General features: G+C 51.1%; 1 protein-coding gene across 8 annotated transcripts in view; it reads left to right on the top strand.

The window, feature by feature from the left end:
* MVB12B (multivesicular body subunit 12B) overlaps positions 1 to 21707 on the top strand; it is a 70852-nt gene that overhangs the window by 2284 nt on the left and 46861 nt on the right. For 6 of the 8 annotated variants that reach the window (XM_072882808.1, XM_072882809.1, XM_072882810.1 and 3 more), the window contains exons 2-7: positions 4213 to 4330; positions 5397 to 5519; positions 11635 to 11742; positions 16014 to 16110; positions 19191 to 19320; positions 19624 to 19746. In XM_072882808.1, the coding sequence (XP_072738909.1) occupies positions 4213 to 4330; positions 5397 to 5519; positions 11635 to 11742; positions 16014 to 16110; positions 19191 to 19320; positions 19624 to 19746 (699 nt within the window). The remainder of the gene's footprint in view (positions 1 to 4212; positions 4331 to 5396; positions 5520 to 11634; positions 11743 to 16013; positions 16111 to 19190; positions 19321 to 19623; positions 19747 to 21707) is intronic. The other 2 variants (XM_072882814.1, XM_072882811.1) reach the window with 1 other exon arrangement.

Genomic DNA, 21707 nt, shown 5'->3' with positions numbered 1-21707 from the left:
GTCCTATTCCATGAACAGAAATAGAAAATTGGCTGGGGCTGTGTCCTGTTCCTGGACACGGTGGGAGGACCGGGCGTGTGGAGGAGTATGTCAGTGTAACTTCTAAGCAACCTGTGTTGTGCCAGCAGTACCTACTGCGTTTTCAAAATGATGGAGCACTAACCCGAGCATGCGAGTGAGGGCTTTAACAGCGTGTCTGCTTTGGTTTGATGGGATTATTTCCTGCAGGGTGCAGGAACTCAGTGAGGTAGTTGATAATTTTTTTCCAGTTTTGCCTTAGCTCATACTTTTCTGGCTGTGGGAAGAGCAAGTCAGTGTCAAAGTGCAGGGCTTGTAGTTGAAGGAAGAAACAAGACGACCATTCTCTCTCCAAGTCCCTTGCTACTTAACTTCAGAACTTGACCTGCTTTGGCAGCGTGATGCTTCTGTAGCACGTACGTCATCAGGCCTGATCTGATCATGTACCCACCAGCTCTTGAACTTGCCTAGCTTGTTGAAAAGTAACACCGAGAGGGGAAAAATGCCCTACAAACTCACAATAATACATTCATTTCTGAAAACATACTCCTTCGCTATATACATATCCCAGCCAAAGCCCAGCAGTGTGTGTGGTCAGTCACCTCAGTGGAATACTTGAAACGGACAGTGAAGCCAGCAGAAAAGTGCGGCTAGGATAAACTGATAAAAGCGGAGATGAGCTAGCAAGAAAATGGGCGAGAGCGAGTGAAAAGGATGTAAACAGGCAATCTTGGGGGTGCTGGGAGAAGGGAAGATGTGTGCGACTGCGGGCGTGGGCTGCAAGACAGCCCCCTCTGGGGCGACGAGCTGCCCTCGGCCTTCCCGTCTCCGCAGGGTGCGAGGCTCGGGGTGCTGAGGCAGCCACCTGGGGCTGCGCTGCCAGGCGGCAGAGGGCTTTGCGCTGCCAGGGCGACACGGGCCCCGTGGTACCCATCTCCCAGGGAGCAGACCCGCTGTGCCTGTTGGAAGTAGGTACTTCGCAGCAGGAGGACCCAGAGCGGAGCACTGGGGAGCGTCGTGTGGCGACGGATCAAACCGAGGCCCTGGCTGGACTGTACGTGTGTGGCTTTCTGACTACATGTCACTGCCTTCTGCCCACACTTCGTCTGCCCTTCTCCCCTGCCCATACCTGGTGGCTTGCCCTGCGGGCTGGCAGCCTCTGGAGTCGGGGGTGGAGGCCAGGACAGAGTGCTGCTTGCTCCGGTTTGTGTAAAAGGCCGTCAGCCCCCTGGCCTCAAACTCCCTGGTGCAAAGACTTCTGGAAGCCTGGTCGGTGGCTCTGCCTGGAGCCTGCCTGCTGCAGGGCACCCAGCACTGGTCTCTGCTGCCAGTCCGTGCGCTGCGGCCCACGGGGCCGTCTCTGCTGGGCTGAAGCAGGGGGCCTCGCTGCACTGCTGAGGGAGCAGGATGCGGCCTGTGCCCCGCACCTGCAGAGGTGCCTGTTGGGGCCAGTCTGGGTTCAGCTGTGCTGGGCCGGGCCTGGGCTGGTGCCACACAGAGCAAGTGGTCCCCCAGACCCTGGGCAGGAGGAGGGAAAGAAGGTAAAGCAGGGCCCTGGCTGAGGGCAGAGGGAAGAAGGCTGTGGCAGAGGCTGGCAGGAGAGGCTCTCTCCTGCAGCCGGGCATTGGCCTCTCCTGCAGCCGGGCATTGAGATCCCCGGGACCACTGCGCCTTCTGCCCTGCGGCACGGCCGGTTCGAGGGGGCGGGAATCATTCGGGTTAAAGCCAGCAGCGTGGCGGCTGCGTGCCAGGAGCCTGTTCTCTGCGTCTTGTCCTGTGGCCATCCTGCCCCTCTGCCGTGTGCTGCTTGGGTCCGGTGCCGGCAGGATGCGCGGTGACTTTCTCTGGTGGAGGCACATCCTTTCCCCGCTGGCCCCATGGTGTTTTGAAACTTCTTCCTGCCCCAGGGCTTGCATCCGGCTTCCCTTCGCTGCCTGTGCCTGCTGGGGGCTGGATGTGGCCCTGCAGTTGAGAACGACCTCCAGGGAGCATGCTCCCAACTAATGGGAAAAATGCTCTTCTAATTGTTTTGGGCTGTTCCCAGAATAACCCTGCAGCGGGTGGAGTGGCGGAGGCCCTTCGGCAGAGCTCGGCAAATGGAGCTTAGCGCAGGACGGTGAAAGGCCATCTCCTGGTCAGCTGGTTTGAGTTCTCGGCCACCATGATGTTAGGTGGGCGTACAGGTCAAACTCGCGTTGTTTACAGTGAACTTCATTAAAATAACAAGCTGTCTAATGGGAGTATGTATAGAATGCTGCTCCTTAATTTAATCTGTTCTTTCACTGTTTGTTTTTTATTTTTAAGTTCAAAGGCGTGATAGAAAAGAAACCAAACTTTGCAGACGCCCTAGGGGAGAAGTGTAATGTAACTAATCGTCTGTATGATTGCCCAGCCAGAGACTCCCCTCTGACCTGTGCAGAGTTCACAAAAACATTTATCTGAGTGTGCAAACCGATTGCTGCTGCTCCATATCTGTTCCAGATGCATCCTCGATGCCACCCGCACAGCAGGAAGCTGCCCTGAGCGGCTGGCCTGGCGCAGCAGAGCCTTGCCATGCTGCGGTGGCCGGGCACGGGCCCAGCCGCCTTCGAGTGCTGCTGCCCCGGCCCTCCCGCTGTGGAGCAGGGTGCGCCGCGCTGCCCGGAGACCCGCAGGTTGGCTTTCTGGGCAGATGCTCGGCCCGCCCGTCCCCCCCGGCTGCGGGCACGGGCCGTGGTCTGAGCAGCGGGCAGAGGAGGGTGCCAGGCTCGCCGGGCGCTGCCCGGTGGTGGTGGGCCTGGGGAGCTCGGCTCGGCCCTCGCTGTAGTGGGGTGCTGCTCTGGGCCCTGCGCCGGTGCCTCATCGTGTCTCACCCCGCGGCTTCCGCCTCCCACCCTCTCGAGGCGGAAAGCCCCGTTCTCTGTGCTTAGCCGCTGCCGCCGCCATAGAGGGGCTTTGTGTGAGCCAGCACAAAGTGAGGATTGATGCCGTTTCCCCTCCCCCTGCCACGCCGAGCGGGACCACAAACGGCTCCAACAAAGGTGCCCTTCTTCCTCCCGCTGAGGACGGGGTGCCGTCAGGCCGAGGGGTCTGCCCAGCGGCACTGCGCTGCAGGTAGAGGCACCCACCCCCCCTCCTGCGGTGGTGCCGGGGAACGGACCCCCAGGGCCCCGTCCTCAGCCTCCCCCAGGCCAGCCCTGCTGCCGCTCGGGTTCCTGCCGGGGCAGCTGGGCCTCCCTGCAGCAGGCCCCAGCGTGGTGAGCCGCGGCCTGGGCAGTGTTCAGCAGCAGGTCCCTGGCCCGTGTTAGCCCTGTCCCTGCCATCGCTGCTGTGACAGAGAAGGGAGTGCCAGGGGCTCCCTGCCTGCCTGGGCTCTCCCAGGGCCTGAGAGGGGACACAGCCCCCCTGCTTCCCCCCCAAGGTGAGGTGTCGGTGCCATCCCAGCCGCCCCTGCTCCGTCCGCTGCTGCGGAGTGAGCCGGTGCTTCGTCAGGGGGGGTTTGGTGGAGGCTGGAGGCACTGGAGGAGCAGATCTGCTTCCCTGCGGTGCAGCTGTGCTGGAACCTGCCGTGCGGTGTTCTTAGTGTGCTGGGGAATACCGTCACTTACCTGGATTTCAGTCCAAAATGGCCGAAGAGAAGCTTGTATCAGCATTCATTATCTCCCAGCTCCTCCCGATGTGTAATAACAAGTCATCACATTATTGAGAGTGACTTGGAAAAGTTTCAGAAAACATGCATTTGTATGAAGAACAGATTGTAAGTTCTTCGTTAAATTCACGTTATGTTTGCTTGGTACCGCACATTTTAGGCAGCGGGTTCTGGAGTATTTGTGAGGCATCTGGATGAGCCGGTGGAGCAGCACGGGCAGCGGTGCGGGGTTTGCCTGGGCTGTGCCAGGTGCCCCCAGCGTTCCTGCAGCGGGGTCCTCCACTTCTTGCCTGCCCCGAGGGCAGGGAGCCCCTCGGGAGGGGGGTGAGCCCCTAAGCTCGGGGTGTACTTCTGGTTGTGCTTTGGAGGCTTAAACTGTGTAGGGAGCAAAGTGGGTCCACTTTGCTCTGCGTGTGCTGGGTGCTTGTCTAGGTGCCTAAGCAGAGCTCTCTCCTGGGTTTGGTTCATCGGCAGTAGTGTTTTTGCCATTACTGGTCACTACCTCCGTTGTTTTGGACTCCTCAGGTAGTCTGGCTGTTCGTGTGACATTATTATTATTTACATAGGGCCCAGACCTGCTCTTTTTTACTGCCTGCAGCACGATGTTTGTTCAGACTGGGCATTGTGAAGTGTAAACCCAGGTCCCACTGGCACCAGCACTCACCTCTGCCTTTTCTAGAAGCAGTAAGTAACCAGCTGTCTACATGGCCTAGAAATGCTGGGGTTTAATTGCTCTGAGGAGGGAATTGAATTAGGTAGCTCTGGTTCACGGCTTGTCTGGCTGCACAGCAGTGACGCTTGTTTACACAAAGCACTGCCCTTTTATCTCGGGGTGCGTGGGGGGCGGTTTCCTGGGGCATTCCTGCCTGAAAGCCAGAGAAGACTTGCCCTAACTGGCTGCCTCTGCAGGAGACCACATGCTGAGGCAGCGGCACCTTTCCCTATCCTCCTCCTCAGCGAGTTGTTTCAGCAGCTCTCTTGTCCTCTCCTCCTGCTTCCTGCAACAGCATCGCTCTGAAATTGGTTGGTCTTACCTGCTTCTGTCCCCCTTTGCGTATCTCCCTCCCCCGAAGTACTTGGTGATGTCTCCCTTCTCCTGGAAGATGCTCAGGCCTCTTCGAGGCCCCTGTCTGCTTTGCATCAGACCATCCTGTGCTGCTTCATCTGTGTTCCCCTGGTGTTGAGGCTCTCTGCAGCAAGCACGGTTTTGCATACAGCGCCAGATACATCTGTGCTGCTACATGAAAATGGTCTCGTTCAGGAGGGTGTATGGGACTGAAGGCTTGCGGGGGAACCCCCAGCGTGTCCAACACCCATAGTGGATGGGGAACCTGCCAATGAAGTCTTTGGGAGCAGATTTCTTGCTGCTTAAAATGGCAGAGCTGCTTCAACCAGCCTGACTTAGGCATGAAATTTGCTCTCTGTTTGGGAGGGAAGGGAATGAGCTTGGGTTTTCCCATCGTTGCTAGATGGAGACCAGCCCATGCTAAGTATCCAGGATACAACAAAATTAATCTCAGAAGAGGCTGTTGGCCCAAATTCCAAACCTATTGGGCATTGCACAAATGTACGCTCTTATCAAAAGCAAAGGAAAGTGCAGAAGGTGTGTCTGGCCTAATCCTGTGTTTAACTTGGCAGTCTGTGGTTTGTCAGCACAGGCGCTGTGGCATGCATGCAGGCTCTCGGTGCTCTCTGTCTTCTGCTGGGGTGTGCTGCTGAGCAGCCCTTTAATTCTGCTCCTTTCTTTTAGGATCAGTCCATAATGCCTGAAGTGCGAGACCTCTCAGATGCCTTGCCCGACTTGCCGATGGATCCCATCACGGGTGTTGGTGTGGTTGCATCCCGGAACCGCGCACCGACAGGTTACGATGTAGTAAGTAGAGCTATTTCAGCTGCCATTGCTAATGCTTTGGTTCTGCACTAATGAGGCTTTACTTTGCTGGGAACAGCATCTCTTCCAGAGAGGGCTTGCCTTCAGACGTGTGCTTTAAGAAGTAATTTGATAGCCAGCTGCTCACCTCTCAGCCCACAGCACTTAGTGCTTTCCCGCAGTGGAGGTTTGTGGGTGCAATCCTGCTACTTCATCTGTGCCACTCCAGAGGAGCATAATTACCTGGAGGAGGGGTTTTCAGAAACAGCTGGCCACTGTGGCATGCAAATTTAATAATCCTAGTAACATTCATCCTGAAGGAGTCCTAAGTATTGCACAAATTATATCTCTGAATAAATGGATCCTGCATCAGCTGTTTAATCCCACATATCGGCACTGCACAATGATGATGATAAGCTCCAGAATGGGAAGCAAGGACTTTTGCGTCCAACTGAAATTGCAAGGATGATTTTGATGGACAGAATGCAAACCTCTAAACTAAGCTTTGTCAGGAGGCTGGGCAGCAGGAAAAGGCAGCTGGACACAGCAGAGGTGAATATGTGAATGGATAAAGGGAGGTCACTGTTTAACAGCTGCTTGTTCCTTGGATTAGTTGCTGTGTAACCAACAGCATGATTTTTCTCCCTGTATGTTAGTGTCCCGAACAGTGAAATATCATAAAATACTGACCTTGCAGGGCTCTGTATGGAAAGCTTTGGCCCGTACTCCATCTGCTCACCTTTCTATGTATCCTGCTCCAACTGTGCAATGTCACACCTTGGGTTTCCAGAGTCGCACAGCTTGTGTGGTTGGGGGTGGAAACCAGTTGACTTGAGGCTTTGCTCATACGTTTTGTGCTCTGGATCATTGCATACCCTGTTCAGTGTGAGAAGGAAGAAAATGGATCAGGCTGAAGTAAGGACATGAGGGAGGGAATTGCGAAAAGGCTCCTTAAAGACCTGGAGGGTTTTTGCATTTACTGCATTTTTCTGAGTGCTGATTACCTGTGTGAGCCAGGCTGTGTAATTAGCTGCTTGCCCTGATAAAGGAGCACGGGACAATGTGAGAGTTGTGATAACAGAATTGCATTCTGCCTAAATGACTGGGCAGAGAGAATGCTCACCCCAGATAGCCTGTATGTGGTTTAATAGGGAGCTTCAGCGCTAACACAGTTTAAACTAAACAAGATAAAAGAGTCTTCCTGTGGTTTAATCCAATTACGGTGGTGGTGTAATAATGTTTGTGAATGTGGGTCGCTCTCTCCTAGGGGGCACAGAGAGGAGGCTGCCTTTCCTCTGGTTCTTCTGCCTTCCTCTCTGTTTACAAGGAGCTCTTCTCTGACCCCGGGGCCAGCAGTCCCCGCTGCAGGCCGTGGGGAAGTGCCTGCTGTCTGCAGTTGTCTTACCCTAAGCATGGCTTCCACACGCTTACTCCTTCAGCCTCGCCTATGGCAGATCAGCAGTCAGCTCTGCGCCCGGATGCTGTGAGCTGCAGTCGATGTCCTTTCCACTGTACAGCACCTGCTGTGATGGGGCTGCTCTGGGTGCCACCCTGATGGGACAGGATGTCCCGGTGCCCAAACACATGGGACGGTGGCACACAGGGCTATGCTTTTCTTGCCTGGATGTCTGGGAAGGTGGCTCCTCTGCGCAAGTTGGGGCTCTGAAGCCGGGTGTGGTATGCAGGGTTGCCACTTCCCTGTGACCTCTCTGGAACCCAGTCTGTCCTACCTGAAGGCATGAAGCCAAGTATGCCAAAGTGCACTTCTCAGTGCAGCGGAGAAAGTAATGTTCTGAGACGTGGGCAATGTACGGACTTGGGCAGTCTCAGGCTCTGTGTTTCTCCAGATAGGCAATTTCCCTACGGAGACACTGAGAGCTGATTGTTGCTTCAGGGTGTAAAGCCTTGATGAAGGCAGCTCCATCCTAGGAGTGTGCTCCCTAAAGCCCTAATAGTTAGGGGTTCAAACTGCACCCTGAAAAGGAGAACCACTCTCATCTTTTGGGAAGCGTTAACACCAGTTTCTCTTGGGATGTTGTTGTAATCCCCTTAGGGATCTGATTGCTTTGCCTTTTGCTACAGCATCCTGCAGCATTCAGTTCCACAGGTGGATTCAGAGTTGCGTGGGAAAGTATTTCCTCTTATTAGTGGTGAATTCGACATCGTGTAGTTTCACGGATGGTTTTGAGTTTTGTGATGGTGAAGCACCCAGTTCTCTTTCTGAGACAGCTGTGTTATTTATAGGCTTTACCTAGTTTCCCTTTCATTCATGTTGTTTCTTCAATAAACAACCATTGCCATGTTCTCTTCCTTCTTTTTCCCTTTGCTCCTCTTTAAAACAAACAAGCAAAGGCATGGGTGCTTTCAGCCCAGGTGTAAGTTAAATGCCCAGGGGATGTCCTGGTCCGTTTCCCAGGTTCGCAGGGAGCCCTGGCATTCAGCATACTGCCTGGCTGGGGGTGGCGGTGCGGCAGAGCCCAGGGTACCAGACCCAGGGGAATCTTGGCGAATGGGTCAGAGATCTTTTTCCCTCAATAGTTTTTTAATTACTCAGAAATCTCCATTGCCTTTGTGTCTGCTTAGAAAACAGCTACTGACACTTGTAACGACTAGCCAGGTCTCTTAACAGCTGAGGCACCAAGGGCTTGAGTTTGCCAAAATGTACAGAGTGTGTCTGAACTTAGATTCCTGAAAATCTGCCCAAACTGGCAAGACTGAGTGTATGGGTGGGGAGGAAAGGGAGGAGAGGTGGGAGGCAGGAAGCCTGGGGTAGGAGAGAGGTGTGGTTCCCGTTCCTTGCTGCGGGCTGAATGCCAGCTCCGCGGTGGGGTTTCCTCTGGGGTGAGAGCCCCAGCGTGCTGCTCGCCCAGGGCCGTGCTGGAGCAGGGCCGGCCCTGCACACCACCGGTGGGGCAGACCCACCCCATGGGGCAGGCGGTTCAGTGGGCTCGTTTGCCAAAGGCCTGTCCTGTGGTAGCAGTAACCCCATACTGACTGCTGGGCAGCAGGTATATCACCCCGCACTTGGAGGAGTGGGCTGGGGGACACCTTCCTTACTGGGTGTCACTCCATCAAGTCCATCTGTCTGTAGCACATGCTTGAGGAGTGTCTTCCCCCCAGCTCCGTGAGGAGAAGGACCATTCCTTGTGCCTGAGGTGCTGGGTGCCCAGTGCTGGGTGCCGTGTCCTCCGTCCCACGCGTTCCTCGCCTCTTAGCCAAGCAGAGGACTTGGTGAGCTGGGGTGCACGGCGCCCGTCCTGGACACGTCTGCCCTGGCCTCTCCAGGTCGGCTCCCTTCCCGTGTTGCCCCACCGAGGGCATGCTGCCATCGTGAAGCAGTGCTGCTCAGGCACAGCTCTGCTTCAAGAGGTGGTGGGGATCCTCCTTGCCTGCAGGAGCCCAGCACATGATGTAAGAAGTTTACTGTTTATATTGCTCTGTTTTCTTTCCCCATGAGTTTTCTGACAAGTTAATGCATGCTTACATTCTCCAGGCTTGGAAAAAGTCTTCAGCAGGATGATGCGGAGGCAGAGCGCTCAGGGTTAATTGCTGGGGCTGTCGCTTGCGACTGTTGCATTTCAACAGAAGTAGAAATGGTTCTGCTGGTGTTCCCGTGGGGTCCTGGGGCTGGTGAGCCCTTACCCCCAGCTGCTTTTTGCTCTGCTGCTCACATGCTCCTGCGAGGCTCTGGTGGTGGCACGTTGCGGCCTGCCTGGTGCTGCTGGGGCGGGCAGCCGGGCAGCGACCAGTGGCTCAGCTGGGTGGGGAAGCATTGGAGGGGCCCGGGTGGCTGCTCGGCAGGGACGCTGTCCCCAAGGGGCAGTGCCGTGGGCCAGGCCTGGCACTGCCGGCTCCCGGGAGCCAAGGACCCAGGTGCTGCCATCAGCTGCTGGCAGTGCCTGGCTCCCACGCTGCCCGGGCCGGCCGTCGGGCAGGGGCAGGAGTGGGAAGGGGAGTGCGGGGCCAGCCTGGACTTCTGTGCCTCCCTGGAGATGGGTCGGGTGCCTCGCTGTGAGGCTCCCTGCAGAACCAACTTGGGTCTTTCTACTAGATATTTGATGGGTTAGAATGGCGGGGTTGTTCCTAAAAGGGCGTGTGGTGTGGGTTGGAGTTTTGGGGGTTTTTTCATCGTTACGTCAGAGTGTAAGAGTGCTGGGCCTCCCTTCCTCCGGAGAGGCGGCAGTGCCAGCCCGCCAGCGCGGGGGTCCTTCGCACGTCTTGGCCAGCTGTGATCCAGCTGTGCCCTGGGCAGTGAGTTGTACAGGAGATGATATCAACTGAAGCGATATACTTCCACCTCAAAAATTATTTGGTATTGTTGTAAGTAATGTAAAGTTCCTAAAGCTTACAGAGGTTAGATAAAAGGTGTCTTTGACAGCAATTTGTATAGCACCAGTTTTACAGTTGCAGACTGGGTCTGTTGCAGCCTGTTGAGTTTTGAGCATCTTTAATGTGCGAACAAAGAAAACAAAACTGGCTAACACAAGAAAAACTGAAACATTGAACTCGAACCATATTAATTAACAAAGTGATTAAATCTGGTTGTAGTCCCTCAAACTGTTTCTAGTAAGGGCTGGAGTTCAAGCTAAGTGTCCCTATATGTCAACGGTTTTTCTAAGCACTCTGTCTTCTGAGTATCTTTTCACCAGGACTGACTTACCCATAGGGGAAGGAGATGCACGTGGATTTTATATAGTCCTAAACTAGCACTTTAGGAAAGAGTTGAATTCAAGGAATAATAAAGAAACAAAAAATCCCACCAAAATCCTGTTTTAAAATTTTACTATTTAAAAATGATGCATGTTTCTCTGCAGAAGCCTGACCGCAAAAGCTGTGTGTGTCATACAAAGGCTTGAGCTGAGAGGGGTTTGTGAACAGCAGTTGCCGAAATGCGAAGAGCAGCCAACGTGCTTTGCTCCCTTTGCTGATCAGACAATAAACACACTTTTCTCTCCCGCACTTCGGATAATTGAGGGTCTTGTCAGCACACATCTCTTGCTTCCTGCACCCTGTGCAGAGTCTCTGCTCGACAAAACATGGGTGCAAACAGTAACAACAACTGTCAGCTCTTTGTTATCAGGCTGCTCTGGGGCCAAGGTCTTACTCAATTCAATAAGAGCAGACTTGGAAGAGCTGCAGTGGAGCGGTTTGCCCCCATCTGAGAGGCATTAGGCAGAAGTTCAGCTGTGCTTCTGCGTAGCTTCAGACCACGCCAGAATCTCCTGTTGGGAGCCATCAGTCAGGCGTTAGTCTGGTGGGTGATCTTATTTCTGCTACTCTTCTCCTTGTGTTTGGCTTCTTGTTTCCTCTCTGATTCGACGACAAACCTTTTGGGGCAGGGGCTCTTACCAGCCTGCACTGTGCAGGGCGAGTGCCCAGCTGCTAATAGAGCAGAGACCTTTCCCTGGGCGTTGTGCTGCCTTGTGCCCACTCCTTAAATTGGCTGGAATGTGAGATCTTCTCCCGCCTTTCTCTTCCCACATGTGCCTCTGTCTCTTCGGTGGAGGGCCCGGGGTCTGTTTTCCTTTGCCCTCCGTGCGGTGTGTGCCACTGATTCGACTGGATGCAGGGTTGCATTGGAGAGGGACGTTTGCAGTCTGCGTCCTCGCATGCGGCACTGCTGCTAAAGTCTGCGAGTGCCCAGGGCTTTCCCCAGCTGCTGGAAGCAGCTTTTTGGCCTGGGAGCCTGAATTCCTCGATGGCTTTTCTGTGAAAATAATACTGAGATTGGGCAGTTTCTGTGCTTTGTCTACAGGGACCCCTCCTCACAGCTTGCCCCAGTGCACCCTTACGTGTAGGGTGGTAATGAGAGCCTCAATATGCTGACTTTTCCAAATTATTGTTTGGAGACTGTAACCGAAGTTGCTGTTTCCTCATTAGAATAGCCTTTGTCAGAGCATCTTTAATCAACAGACTCCCAAGAGACAGCATTTTTAGAACTTCTTTTTATACCTCCTCTTGGAAGTTCTTTGCACTGCACCTCGTGAAGAAACTAATGAGATGCTGTGAGAGTTCGGGCTACCGTTAATTAGAAGAGGTCTGAGGAAGAAGTACTGCACATATATTAACTTTATCTTGGCTCACATGTCTCCTCTCTCCCTCTGTCTCTTCTTTCCAGGTTGCACAAACAGCAGATGGCTTGGATGCTGACCTCTGGAAAGATGGCTTATTTAAATCCAAGGTCACACGATACCTGTGCTTCACGAGATCGTTTTCAAAAGAAAATGTAAGTCCGTTTGCTGAGTGTCTGCATGATTTGCATCTGTGCCTGCTATGCTCTTACCCATAAGATGATTCATTTTAAGGAGCCAATTATAATTCAAGCAGGCGTTTCACTGAGTTTGGGTGAGTCAGAAGGCAAACTGCAATGGCTAGATATTTGCATTTTGTCTATGTTCTTCATGGAAAGAAATCACTGGCAAAATCTGTAATAAAAGCAGCAGAAAAGGGAATGCTTGCATTTCAGCACCCCCCTCACGCTAGCGTTTCCTGCTGTAGCAATGGGCGCTGCATGCTCGTGATCCTGATGAATTTCTAACTAATTACCTAGAGAAGCAAATGCTGCAGGTGGTGTTGATGAAGGAAATGTTAGTTTCTGAATCCAGGGGCATCAGATATTTTCTTGCAGGATTAGCTTGTCTGTCTTTGTTGGGTTTTGGTGCTGATTCTTGAAAATTTGCCCACGTTGTGCATATGCTACCGTATTCTTGTAATCTTCTAGGGTGGCTATTAAGCATAAGTTAATTTCTGATTAGTGGCACTTGTCTGCCCACATCTTCCGTGGAGGAGAGGAGACCATGTGCAGTGAGAGCCTGATGCCTTCTACTGTGTTTTTGGTTGAGGCTAATGTGAAAACTTCCTCTTTTCTGGAGGAACTATTTAATTCTGCAATGAATGCACTCCATCTAGTGGGTAATCCTGCTTTTTGTCGTGTTTTGGATATTCACAGTGACTCAGGGTATGTCAGGGTATGGAGATACCATTTTGTACTCGTGCTTTCACCAACAACAGGAACAGAAAAGCCCCTGCGACTTCAGAGGCTGATCATGGGTCCTGACAGGAAAGTCGGGGGCTGCCAATTTCCAGCATTTGACCTTTATTCCATGCGCTTTCCTGCCTGCCTCTAGATTAAAATAAAGCTCCAGAGCTATGGGAAATATCACTTCCTGGGGTGGATGGACAATAATTGTGCTTTTCATCCTGGGGTACCTGCAGTAGCAGGAATAATAGCCCCAGAATAGGCAGGGAGGGTATTAAACAGAAAGATTTGTGATGATTTGAGTATTAAGTTTATCTGTGGCTACCTTAAATGCGAGGTTGTCAGAAATAATTACAGGATAGTAGCAACTGCTGGCTACCAGAGACAGTGTAAATACCCTCAGTCAGTGCCTGTTGGGCTTTTGGCATGAATCCTCTGCTCGGCACGGTTTGGGAATGTGTTCCTCATATTGATGAGGAGTGAATTAAAGGGAGCGTGGGGGGAGGACTGCCAGTCCCAGCTGCACAGCAGCCTGGTGTGCGAGGTGTGGCACAAGTCGCTGCGTCCCATGCGCGGGTTGTCTCGAGCCCTGCACCAGTGGCACGTTAGACCCGCAGGCGCTTCTGGCAGAGCTCCTGGGCAGCAGCCTGCAGGCAGTGCTGCCGGTGTTTGGGCGCTGGCATGGAGCCGGTGCTCCTGTGGTTCACTGATGGACGGCGGGAGCACCCTCTCTTCTCAGAGGGTGGATTTCCCAAGGCCGGGCAGCCTCTTCCAGCCGGCTGAGCAGGCTCCCTCCCGAGAACACCCCTCTGCCCGTGAGAACAGACAGAACGCGTGCTTGTGCTGCTTGAGGCCACGGCCTTCGCGTGTGCGAGGGGGCCTTTTCGTGAGGCAGAGACCAGACTGATAGATGCTGGCGCCAGTCTGCCAGCCCCTGGGAAGCACACAATGCTGATCAGCACGCCTGGTCCTCCGGCTGCAGGAAGCCTGGAAGCGGGCTGATGGGCTGGGAGGAGGAGGGGAGCGGACTGGTGGGGCAACGGCCTTCTCCCCTTGTGCAGGGAGCAGCACCCTTGTCCCTGGTTAGCCCAGCAAGAGCTTTCCCTCCCCTCTCAGTCCTCTCCGGCCACACAGGGGCACAATGTGCTGCCCGACTGGGGACCTCCGAGGGCTAAAAGGCCTCGGTCCTCCCCGGTAGCAGTGACCTAGAGCTCTCATCAGGGAGAGGCTCCTGTCGGCTGGACATTGATGTGTTGCTGCGCTTTGGGTTGGAAGCTTTACCGCTCAGGGTTTTGTTGTTTTTAACGAAACACTGGGAACTATTTGTCCTGAAGAACGTGTTGTAGTTAGCAGAGTTAATGCACCTCAGATACCTGGTTTATAACGGAGACAGTCTGTAGTGTCTCTTTATCAGAATCATCATTCTCAATAGCTTGCAGTATTTGACAGATTATGAGGACATTGCTGGTATTTGAGTGCCATGGTGAGGAGGCTTCGGATGGTGCGTCTCACAAACGGGGAGGCTTTGTGCCCTTTTCTCCTGGGTATATGGCAGAGCATCAGTGCTGACTCCCAGTGTTTCAGCAGCTGACGAACTTATCAGAGGCATCTCTCTTACCTGCCTGCTGTTGATGGAGGAATGATTGTTGGTTCAGCTGAAAGTTGCACGCTGATGTAACACAGCCAGACAGTTTGGATAAATAAAACATGAAAGATGAATCGGCAGCGACCACTTCATCTACCATTTGCTGTGCCAGGACCGTGTTAACTGATACATTCAGGCTTCGCAGCATCCAGCATTGCTCGCTCTGAGATGCCCTGGCCAAAGCGGGGATGGAGGCACGCGGGGGCAGCCTGGCCTCGGCCGCTTTGCCTGAGCAAAGGACGTGTGCCATGCTTGTGTGTGGTGGGACAGGGCTGCAGGTGTGGTGGCCCTCCTGATGAGGAGTTGACCATGAAATGCAGAACCTCCAAAAAATAAACTCAGACCTGATCTCCCCTTATTTCAGAGGCTGCAAATCTAAATATGCTTTAAAATAGTTCAGTGTAATAATCAGAGCGTAGAGGTTTGCCTGAAATACTCTGCCAGATAAAAACTAAAGGAGGTACTTAGCAACCAGTAACAGTAAAACACGCTGACATGGTTTGATGGCTTAGGATGTAATTTTAATTGTTCTGTATTGCATTTCTGTTTATAAAAGCTGTGCAGTAACTAAAGTGGGTTTTTCTTCCATACGTGAATCCAGATTATTGGCAGCAATGCTGGCTTTAACGAGAACTGCAAAGAAAATCTGGTCTCTAAACAATTGTGGAGGCTGTCATTCTGAATTGTGTTTTGAGCTCTTCAAGCCTTGATTAATAGGATGAGGCATCAGTTCAGAATTCATATGGACTCCAAATGAAGTTCTTCATTCCAAATGGCCTGCTCTTCTGGAGTGCGCCTGCGTTTGGAGCTAGAACCATGTCTATTCAGTGCTAATTAGCTAATGCATGTAATAACTTTGGCTGTGTCTGCATGAACCATCTTCCCGTAATGCTTTCTGCTGTACTGTCACGGAAATGTCATGTTGCTATTGTAGAGTGTGTGAGAACTAAGGTGACCTGCTTAGTGGATGAGTTGGTGGAGGTAATACTTTGAACTGCCGTGTTTCCAAAGGGAAGAATTTGGTTGTGCTTCCAAGGATCCAGAAGTATGGCAGTGGATGAGGTGTAAGAATCTGCAAATGCTGAAGGTTGTCTGGTATCTCCTAGTGTCCTGGTTTTGTCTGGGATAGAGTTAATTTTCTTCCTAGTAGCTGTTACAGTGCTGTGTTTTGGATTTAGGATGAGAATAATGTGATAACACACTGATGTTCTAGTTGTTGCTGAGTAATGCTTACACTGGTCAAGGGCTTTTCAGCTTCCCATGCTCTGCCAGGTGCACAAGAAGCTGGGAGGGGGCACGGCCAGGACAGCTGACCCACACTGGCCAAAGGGCTATTCCATACCATATGGCATCATGCTCAGTATAGAAACTGGGGGGGAGTTGGCTGGGGGGCAGCAATCGCTGCTCGGGGACTGGCTGGGCATCAGTCGGCAGGTGGTGAGGGGTTTGTAGCGCTTGTTGTTTTGTTCCACTGCCCCCCCTCCCCCCGCCCCGGGGTTTTGTTCCTCTCTCTCTTGTTGTTTTCCTTTTCATTACATTCCCCCACCCCCAATTATTAAACTGTTCTTATCTCAACCCAAGAGTTTTCTTACTCTTGCTCTTCAGATTCTCTCCGCCATCCCACCGGGGGGGTGTGAGTGAGCGGCTGGGTGGTGCTTAGTTGCCAGCTGAAGCTAAACCACAACACCTAGTCAATCATCATGTAGTTCCTGCAGAGGGGACAGTTGCCAGTGTTGGCTTGGTACATCCTTACCATTTTTAAAGTTGGTGGTCAGATACAATGACAAGGTGTCTTGGGGTCAGCAGGTGAGAAAAGCCGGGTTTGAATTTGGTGATGTTGTCATAGTCAACTTTTTCTTTTCTCTCTCCAAAGAGTCATTTAGGCAACGTCTTGGTTGATATGAAGCTTATTGATATCAAGGACACTTTACCTGTGGGCTTCATCCCCATCCAGGAGACCATCGATACACGTAAGTTGGCGTCTGTCCTTCAGTCCCGTGGCCTTGGGAGAAGCTGCTCTGCTGGTGCCTGCGTGGTCGGGCAGTGGAGGGCTCTGTGCCAGGCAGAGGGGCACTGTCAGCACTGCTACTCTCTGGGCTTACGTGTGCATGTTTGGGGGCAGCTCTGGGCTGCAATGAAACAGCCTTCGGTTCTCCTGTGCTCTTCAGGCTTTGTAATACTGCTGCCTGACTGTCACCAGCTCGCCTGCTGGAGCAGCACCGCTCTGGGGCCAGAAGGAACAGTTTATTCTTTCATTTTGCAAGGGTGGACTAGGCCCCGCAGGAGCAGAGCTGTTGTGCTGAGGGTTGTTCACAAGTGGATACCAAAAGGAAGGGTGTGTGCTCGTGGTGCTAGGTTCATGCACACCAGCTTTACACCTCCCTCCGTGAACAAACGAAGGCTCATGTCCTGGCAGGTAGTGCTGAAGATGGTGGGGTATGTTTGCGCTTGTTGAGAGAAGGCACAAGTGGAATGTCCAGGGAGAATACCATCCTCATTTCTGCAAGGCAGAAATGGCTTTACTGCAACATTTAAGCCAGCAGTTCCCAAACAGTGTATTCGGATCCCCCGAGACTGATGGCAGCGGCAGCTGGAGCCACGTCTGGTTGCAGCACTCCGCTCTGCAGCAGGCATCAAGTGCTTTGGGCTTGCAGCACAGAGGAGGCTGGGGACGAGGCCCATGGGAGCTGAGTGTGGAAGGGCTGCAGGACACTGTGTGCTGGTGCTGAGTGTACAGCTACTGCTCAAGAGCAGGGCTGGTACCAGTGCTCGTCAGTAATGAAATCCAGCCTGGTTATGAGTAGAAAGGAGTTATATGAGCCTGCTTTGCAGGGAATAATTCATCCGGGTCTGCAGCAGATGAGGATGGTTTTTCAGTCACTACCAGCCTGGTTCTGATTTGAACCCGTGACCTAGAAGTGAAAGGCTCTGCAGCCCATTTCCCATTCCCCTGGGTCACCCCCTTTCCCTGGAGAATTCCTGGGCACGTGTGGCGTGGGGGAGAGTCATCGGCTTATCTTGCTAGCCCTTGGGAGTGCTGGGCACTTACCGTGTGCTGCTGTAATTTTTGTGAAAGTCCTGGTGGATAGGTGGAAGGGGACTTCGTAATTAATTTAAAATGCATTGGATTGCGACCCATACAATCTTTAAAGCAGAGGCACTGTCTGTATTAATGAAGTGGTGCATATCCCTGCCTCCATTAGCATGAATGAACACATTTCGATTGACTGTTTATAATATGTTTACTTAAAATTAACTCTGGTTAAGCATGTGTAATTAATGAATCCAGCTCCTAAACCAGGTTTGCTACAGACTGCAGACTCTAGCCAAGTGTGAAAGAGTCCAAAGACAAAAGCAAATAGTCAGCTTTGTACTTAGTGTGAAAGTCAAATGAGAGGCACTGATTTTGTTCAGAGTTAAATTCGTGGTTATACACGTTTCTGTGCTCTTCTCTAAGTGACGGTTGACTTGTGGTAAATATATTAAATACAGTACTCCTTATTAGGTTCTGAGAAAATTTTCAGATGTGGAAGCCTTAAACCCTGGGCTCCTAAAATCAGTTTTAGGCAATTCAAATAAGAGCCCTAGTTTTCCAAAGCAGGAGAAGACTAGACTTCGGGGATACAGGTGTTTAACATCTCTAAAAAGCAGCACTGTAACCGCAAAGCTGCATGCACAGATGCTGTATTGTGACACACCTCGCACTGTCTGTACATTTATTGGTGCTGGTGCGACAGCAGATTTCAGAGGCCGGGATGGATTGCTTTCTCCAAGGTGCGGATTATGAAACAGGAGGAGCCTATAGAGACAGGGCTGCCTGCCATCTGTTGAAGTGAGAGCATATTTTTAAGCTGGAGGATATTTATTCATATTAAACTGAAGGGTTTTTATTTTGCAGGCACTTGTTTGTAGTTGTTGGTTGTTTCCAGATTTTCATTCAGTGTCTGCACTTTAGATTTTCAGTTTATCAATAGACTTCTGTCATGTCTTTCAAGTGCCTGTGTTCACAAATAGAAACCTCACCTTGCTCACATTGAGACTCTCGCAGACTCTTTGGGCTGAGATAGAGCAATGGTTTCCAAGCACCGCAAATCTGTATCTGTGTGCCATACCACCTGTGGTCACGCAACTGACCCATAGCTGGATGTGGATTGTATCTGCATGCAGACAGCGTGCACATACATAAATTCATTATACAGATAAGCCTTAACTCTGATGAGCTTGAGTTTTTCTTGATGGATAACATGGAAACAAGTGAAATTGCTCTGCAATGCATAGTAGGCAGGGGCCATTGCAGCAGATTCGTCCGCCCTCTGAACACAGGTCAGTGCAGCACAGTTGCCCCATAGGAGGTCCTAGCAATTACTGCTTTGTAAATCTGGTTTATCCCTGCAAAGATACCAGGGTGAACACGGTGCGAGTATCATTTCAGTGCTTGCTGACTGAGTCAGGGGAGGTCATTAACACTTAGGATGCGTGAGATTTGGGCAGACAGCTTTTACTGTTAGCCACTCTGCATGGCAGTCTGTTTTTCTGCCTATTCCTCCTCAGTCTGGCTGGCTGTTCGGAAGCACTTGGCAGAATAAACTGACCGGTTGTGTCAGCAGCTTCCAGGTGTGTTCCTAGAGGCGATGCTTGTGGGAGGAATATTTAGATATGACTATCTAGGCTGGTAAGGCAAGCATTAACTAGGAAAGAGAAAGTGAATGTGAGAAGTACGTGGAAGTGGAAAAATCACCTGCCATTTCTGTTCTGTGGTGCAGTACTCTGTGGCATACATGATGTCTTATCTTCTCTGCAGAGGGTAGTAGGGGAGTATTGGTTTATCGCGGTGCCTAATAACAAATCTCACACAGCGTACAGAGAGCTCCTGACAGAAGATTTCTCCAGTCACTGAATGGCACTGCACTGTCTGGTTTGCTGACGTATATCTGTTCTTTGGCTCCAGTTCCTGCCGTAATTATCTGCCTAATATCTGGAGAGACAATAAATAACATTTATACCCTAATCTTGCATAAAATCCACCCTGTGTCCTGGATTGTTTTTGCAGAAGAAATAGCTTTCAGAAAGAAGAGGCTGTGCATTAAATTCATCCCTCGAGATTCTACAGAGGCAGCGATCTGTGATATCCGAATCCTGGGCAGATCTAAACAAGCCCCTCCTCAGTACACATTCATAGGGTAAGTACCCCTCACTCCAGAAGCTGTTGTCATAAATTCAATTGTACCAAGGGTAAGCACCCTGTTTTCCTATAATTACTAAGTAGTACTTTGTAAGAGCTGAAGCTTGTCATTAGAAAAGTCTGTGTAAGTACAAGTGTTACGGAGTCTGATGTAGGAATTAACTAACCGCCCTTTTTCTTTTTTCCCAATTAGAGTGGTTCTCACTAACCAAGGTGTTTGTGAAACACTTCAGTGCTTGATACTTGTGCACGTGTGCAGCATTTGCTTGTAGCATTAATGTCTTCTGTGTTGGTTACACAGGGAGTTGAACAACATGGGCATTTGGTACCGGATGGGCAGAGTTCCACGCAACCATGAATCTTCACAGCCTGCAACTCCTCCTTCCCAAGTACCGTCTTCGACACCAGCTCCTAACCTGCCGAGGTAAGTTTTCTGCTTTCAAGCCCCTTCTGCTTGATGCTGCATGGTGTATTGTTAGTAACCTTGCCTGGCGGAATCAAGACCAGGGCACCACATCAGTATGAACGATTACATGGCATGATCTGATAATGAGTGAATGTGTCATTCTTTCAAGTATTTGCCTACTGGAAGTTCCTTTGGCTGTCTTTATACAAAGACATATGGGTGAAGAAGTCAGAAGAAAGAAAAAGCCTGCAGAGGAAGGGAAGCAGCAAACTACACCTTTTCTTTGCTTTAAACTGTGCAGGATGTTGTCGTTTCCAACACGTACGTCACCCCTGGAGGGTGGGCCGGAACTGTAGCCAAGCCAATTTCTCTCCGTGACCAAAGGGAGGGAGATGCATTCATACAGATTTTAATGCACGTGGAGACAACTTTTGCTCATTCTCTAGAATCAGTCCACTCACGGTTTGAAGTACAGGCCCTGTTTTTATTTTCTTTGACCCGACTGCTGGTGCTCCAGTCTTGCAGCTGACATTGAGCATGCAGAGCAGACTGCTCATCCTGCAGTGACTGACAGGAGCAGCGCTTCTGGGCAGACGCTGGCACAGTGTCTGTCCAGGTGGTTTTCCCTGTGTTATAGATGGTATTTGTGTGCGTGTGTACAAATGTATGCACTTGTTTGTATACTTGGATGTAATCATAGTCCTGTATTGACAGCTTACTTGCTGGGTTTCTCTGGGCAAAACAGAGTGGTGTTAACCAACACACCAACACAGACAGAGGTTATAAACTGAGTGCTTTATACGCCTGGCATTTGCTGTGAAAGCACAGCATCCAGTGTGAGACGGGCTCCTACTGATGAGGCTCATCGCCTGAACTCCGGGCCGGGCTATTGCCAGGGGACAGCATGTTCTCTATGAGTCCCTTTGGGCTTTTGCTTAATTAAGCAAACACGTATTTTTCACTGGGCATTTGGTATACTGCAGATACATTTACAGTATTACAATAACTGTTGAGAGCTAGAATTTCAAAGGAGACAGTGGAGGGGAATTCCAGGGGGATTGGTTTGTAGACAAAGGTCATTGTATTGTATGGGTGGAAAATACTCGTGTCCTTCTGAGTCTTGATTTAGAGGTCATTTCAGAGAGTGATGCTTTTAAACTGCTGTAAACTGTTCCCAAAAAAGCTGTCGGGTATCTTTTTAAGGCAGGTGTGTACATTCGAGCCTTCACCCGTGACCCAGACTTAAATCTACTGTCTTGCAGTGGCTCTTTGAACTCTCCAAAGCGTTTGGGCCTTTCTTTCACTGAGAGTTTGCTCAGTCGCCTGCCATGCCGTGGCACACTGCTTGCTGTCCTGTACTGTCAGGTGTGCTGCAGGCAGAGATGCTGTCTTGCTTCTCAAACAGAGATGGAGGCAAACAAGATGAAAAGCCAGCAGTCTTCTGGAGATTTCAGCCTGTCCCACTGGGAGCTGATCCGTTGTTTTGAAGCTCCGCTGGACATAAGCTACATGATAGCACAGGCCATGTGAGATCAGAGAAAAAGATGTCTTGATTTTAGAGCACAGATCTTCATTTTCTGTCTGCAAGAATATTTCTGCCTGGGCAGATTTCCACAATAAAGAGAAAAAATTATCATAGCAAGAGAATGTCAATGGCGGTCCTTAATCACTAAGTGTGGAAGGGTCACTTTATGGCAGAGCAGGGAAGGCTGCAGAGCAGCGTCAGAGGTATTGGGAACAGGGCCAAAATTAGAGCTCAGAGCATCAGCGACAGTCTGAAAAGAAGTGTTTACAAGGCTTATATATTTTATAACCTCTTGTTGTACAGTTTATGGTTTACAATGGCTGCAAGGAAATTGGATCAGTTTTGTTTTACTTGCCAAATAAAGCAAATGTCAAAATAGTCAATATAAAATGTATTCTAATTTGGCTGAGTTAAAACAGCCAGCATGCAGTGGAATAATTGAATGTTACATTAA

Source organism: Ciconia boyciana, chromosome 18 (assembly GCF_034638445.1).
Source record: "Ciconia boyciana chromosome 18, ASM3463844v1, whole genome shotgun sequence".
In the NCBI taxonomy this organism is placed as follows: Eukaryota; Metazoa; Chordata; class Aves; order Ciconiiformes; family Ciconiidae; genus Ciconia; species Ciconia boyciana.
Note: the sequence above shows the minus strand (reverse complement) of the source record. Positions and strands in the feature narration are given on the sequence as shown.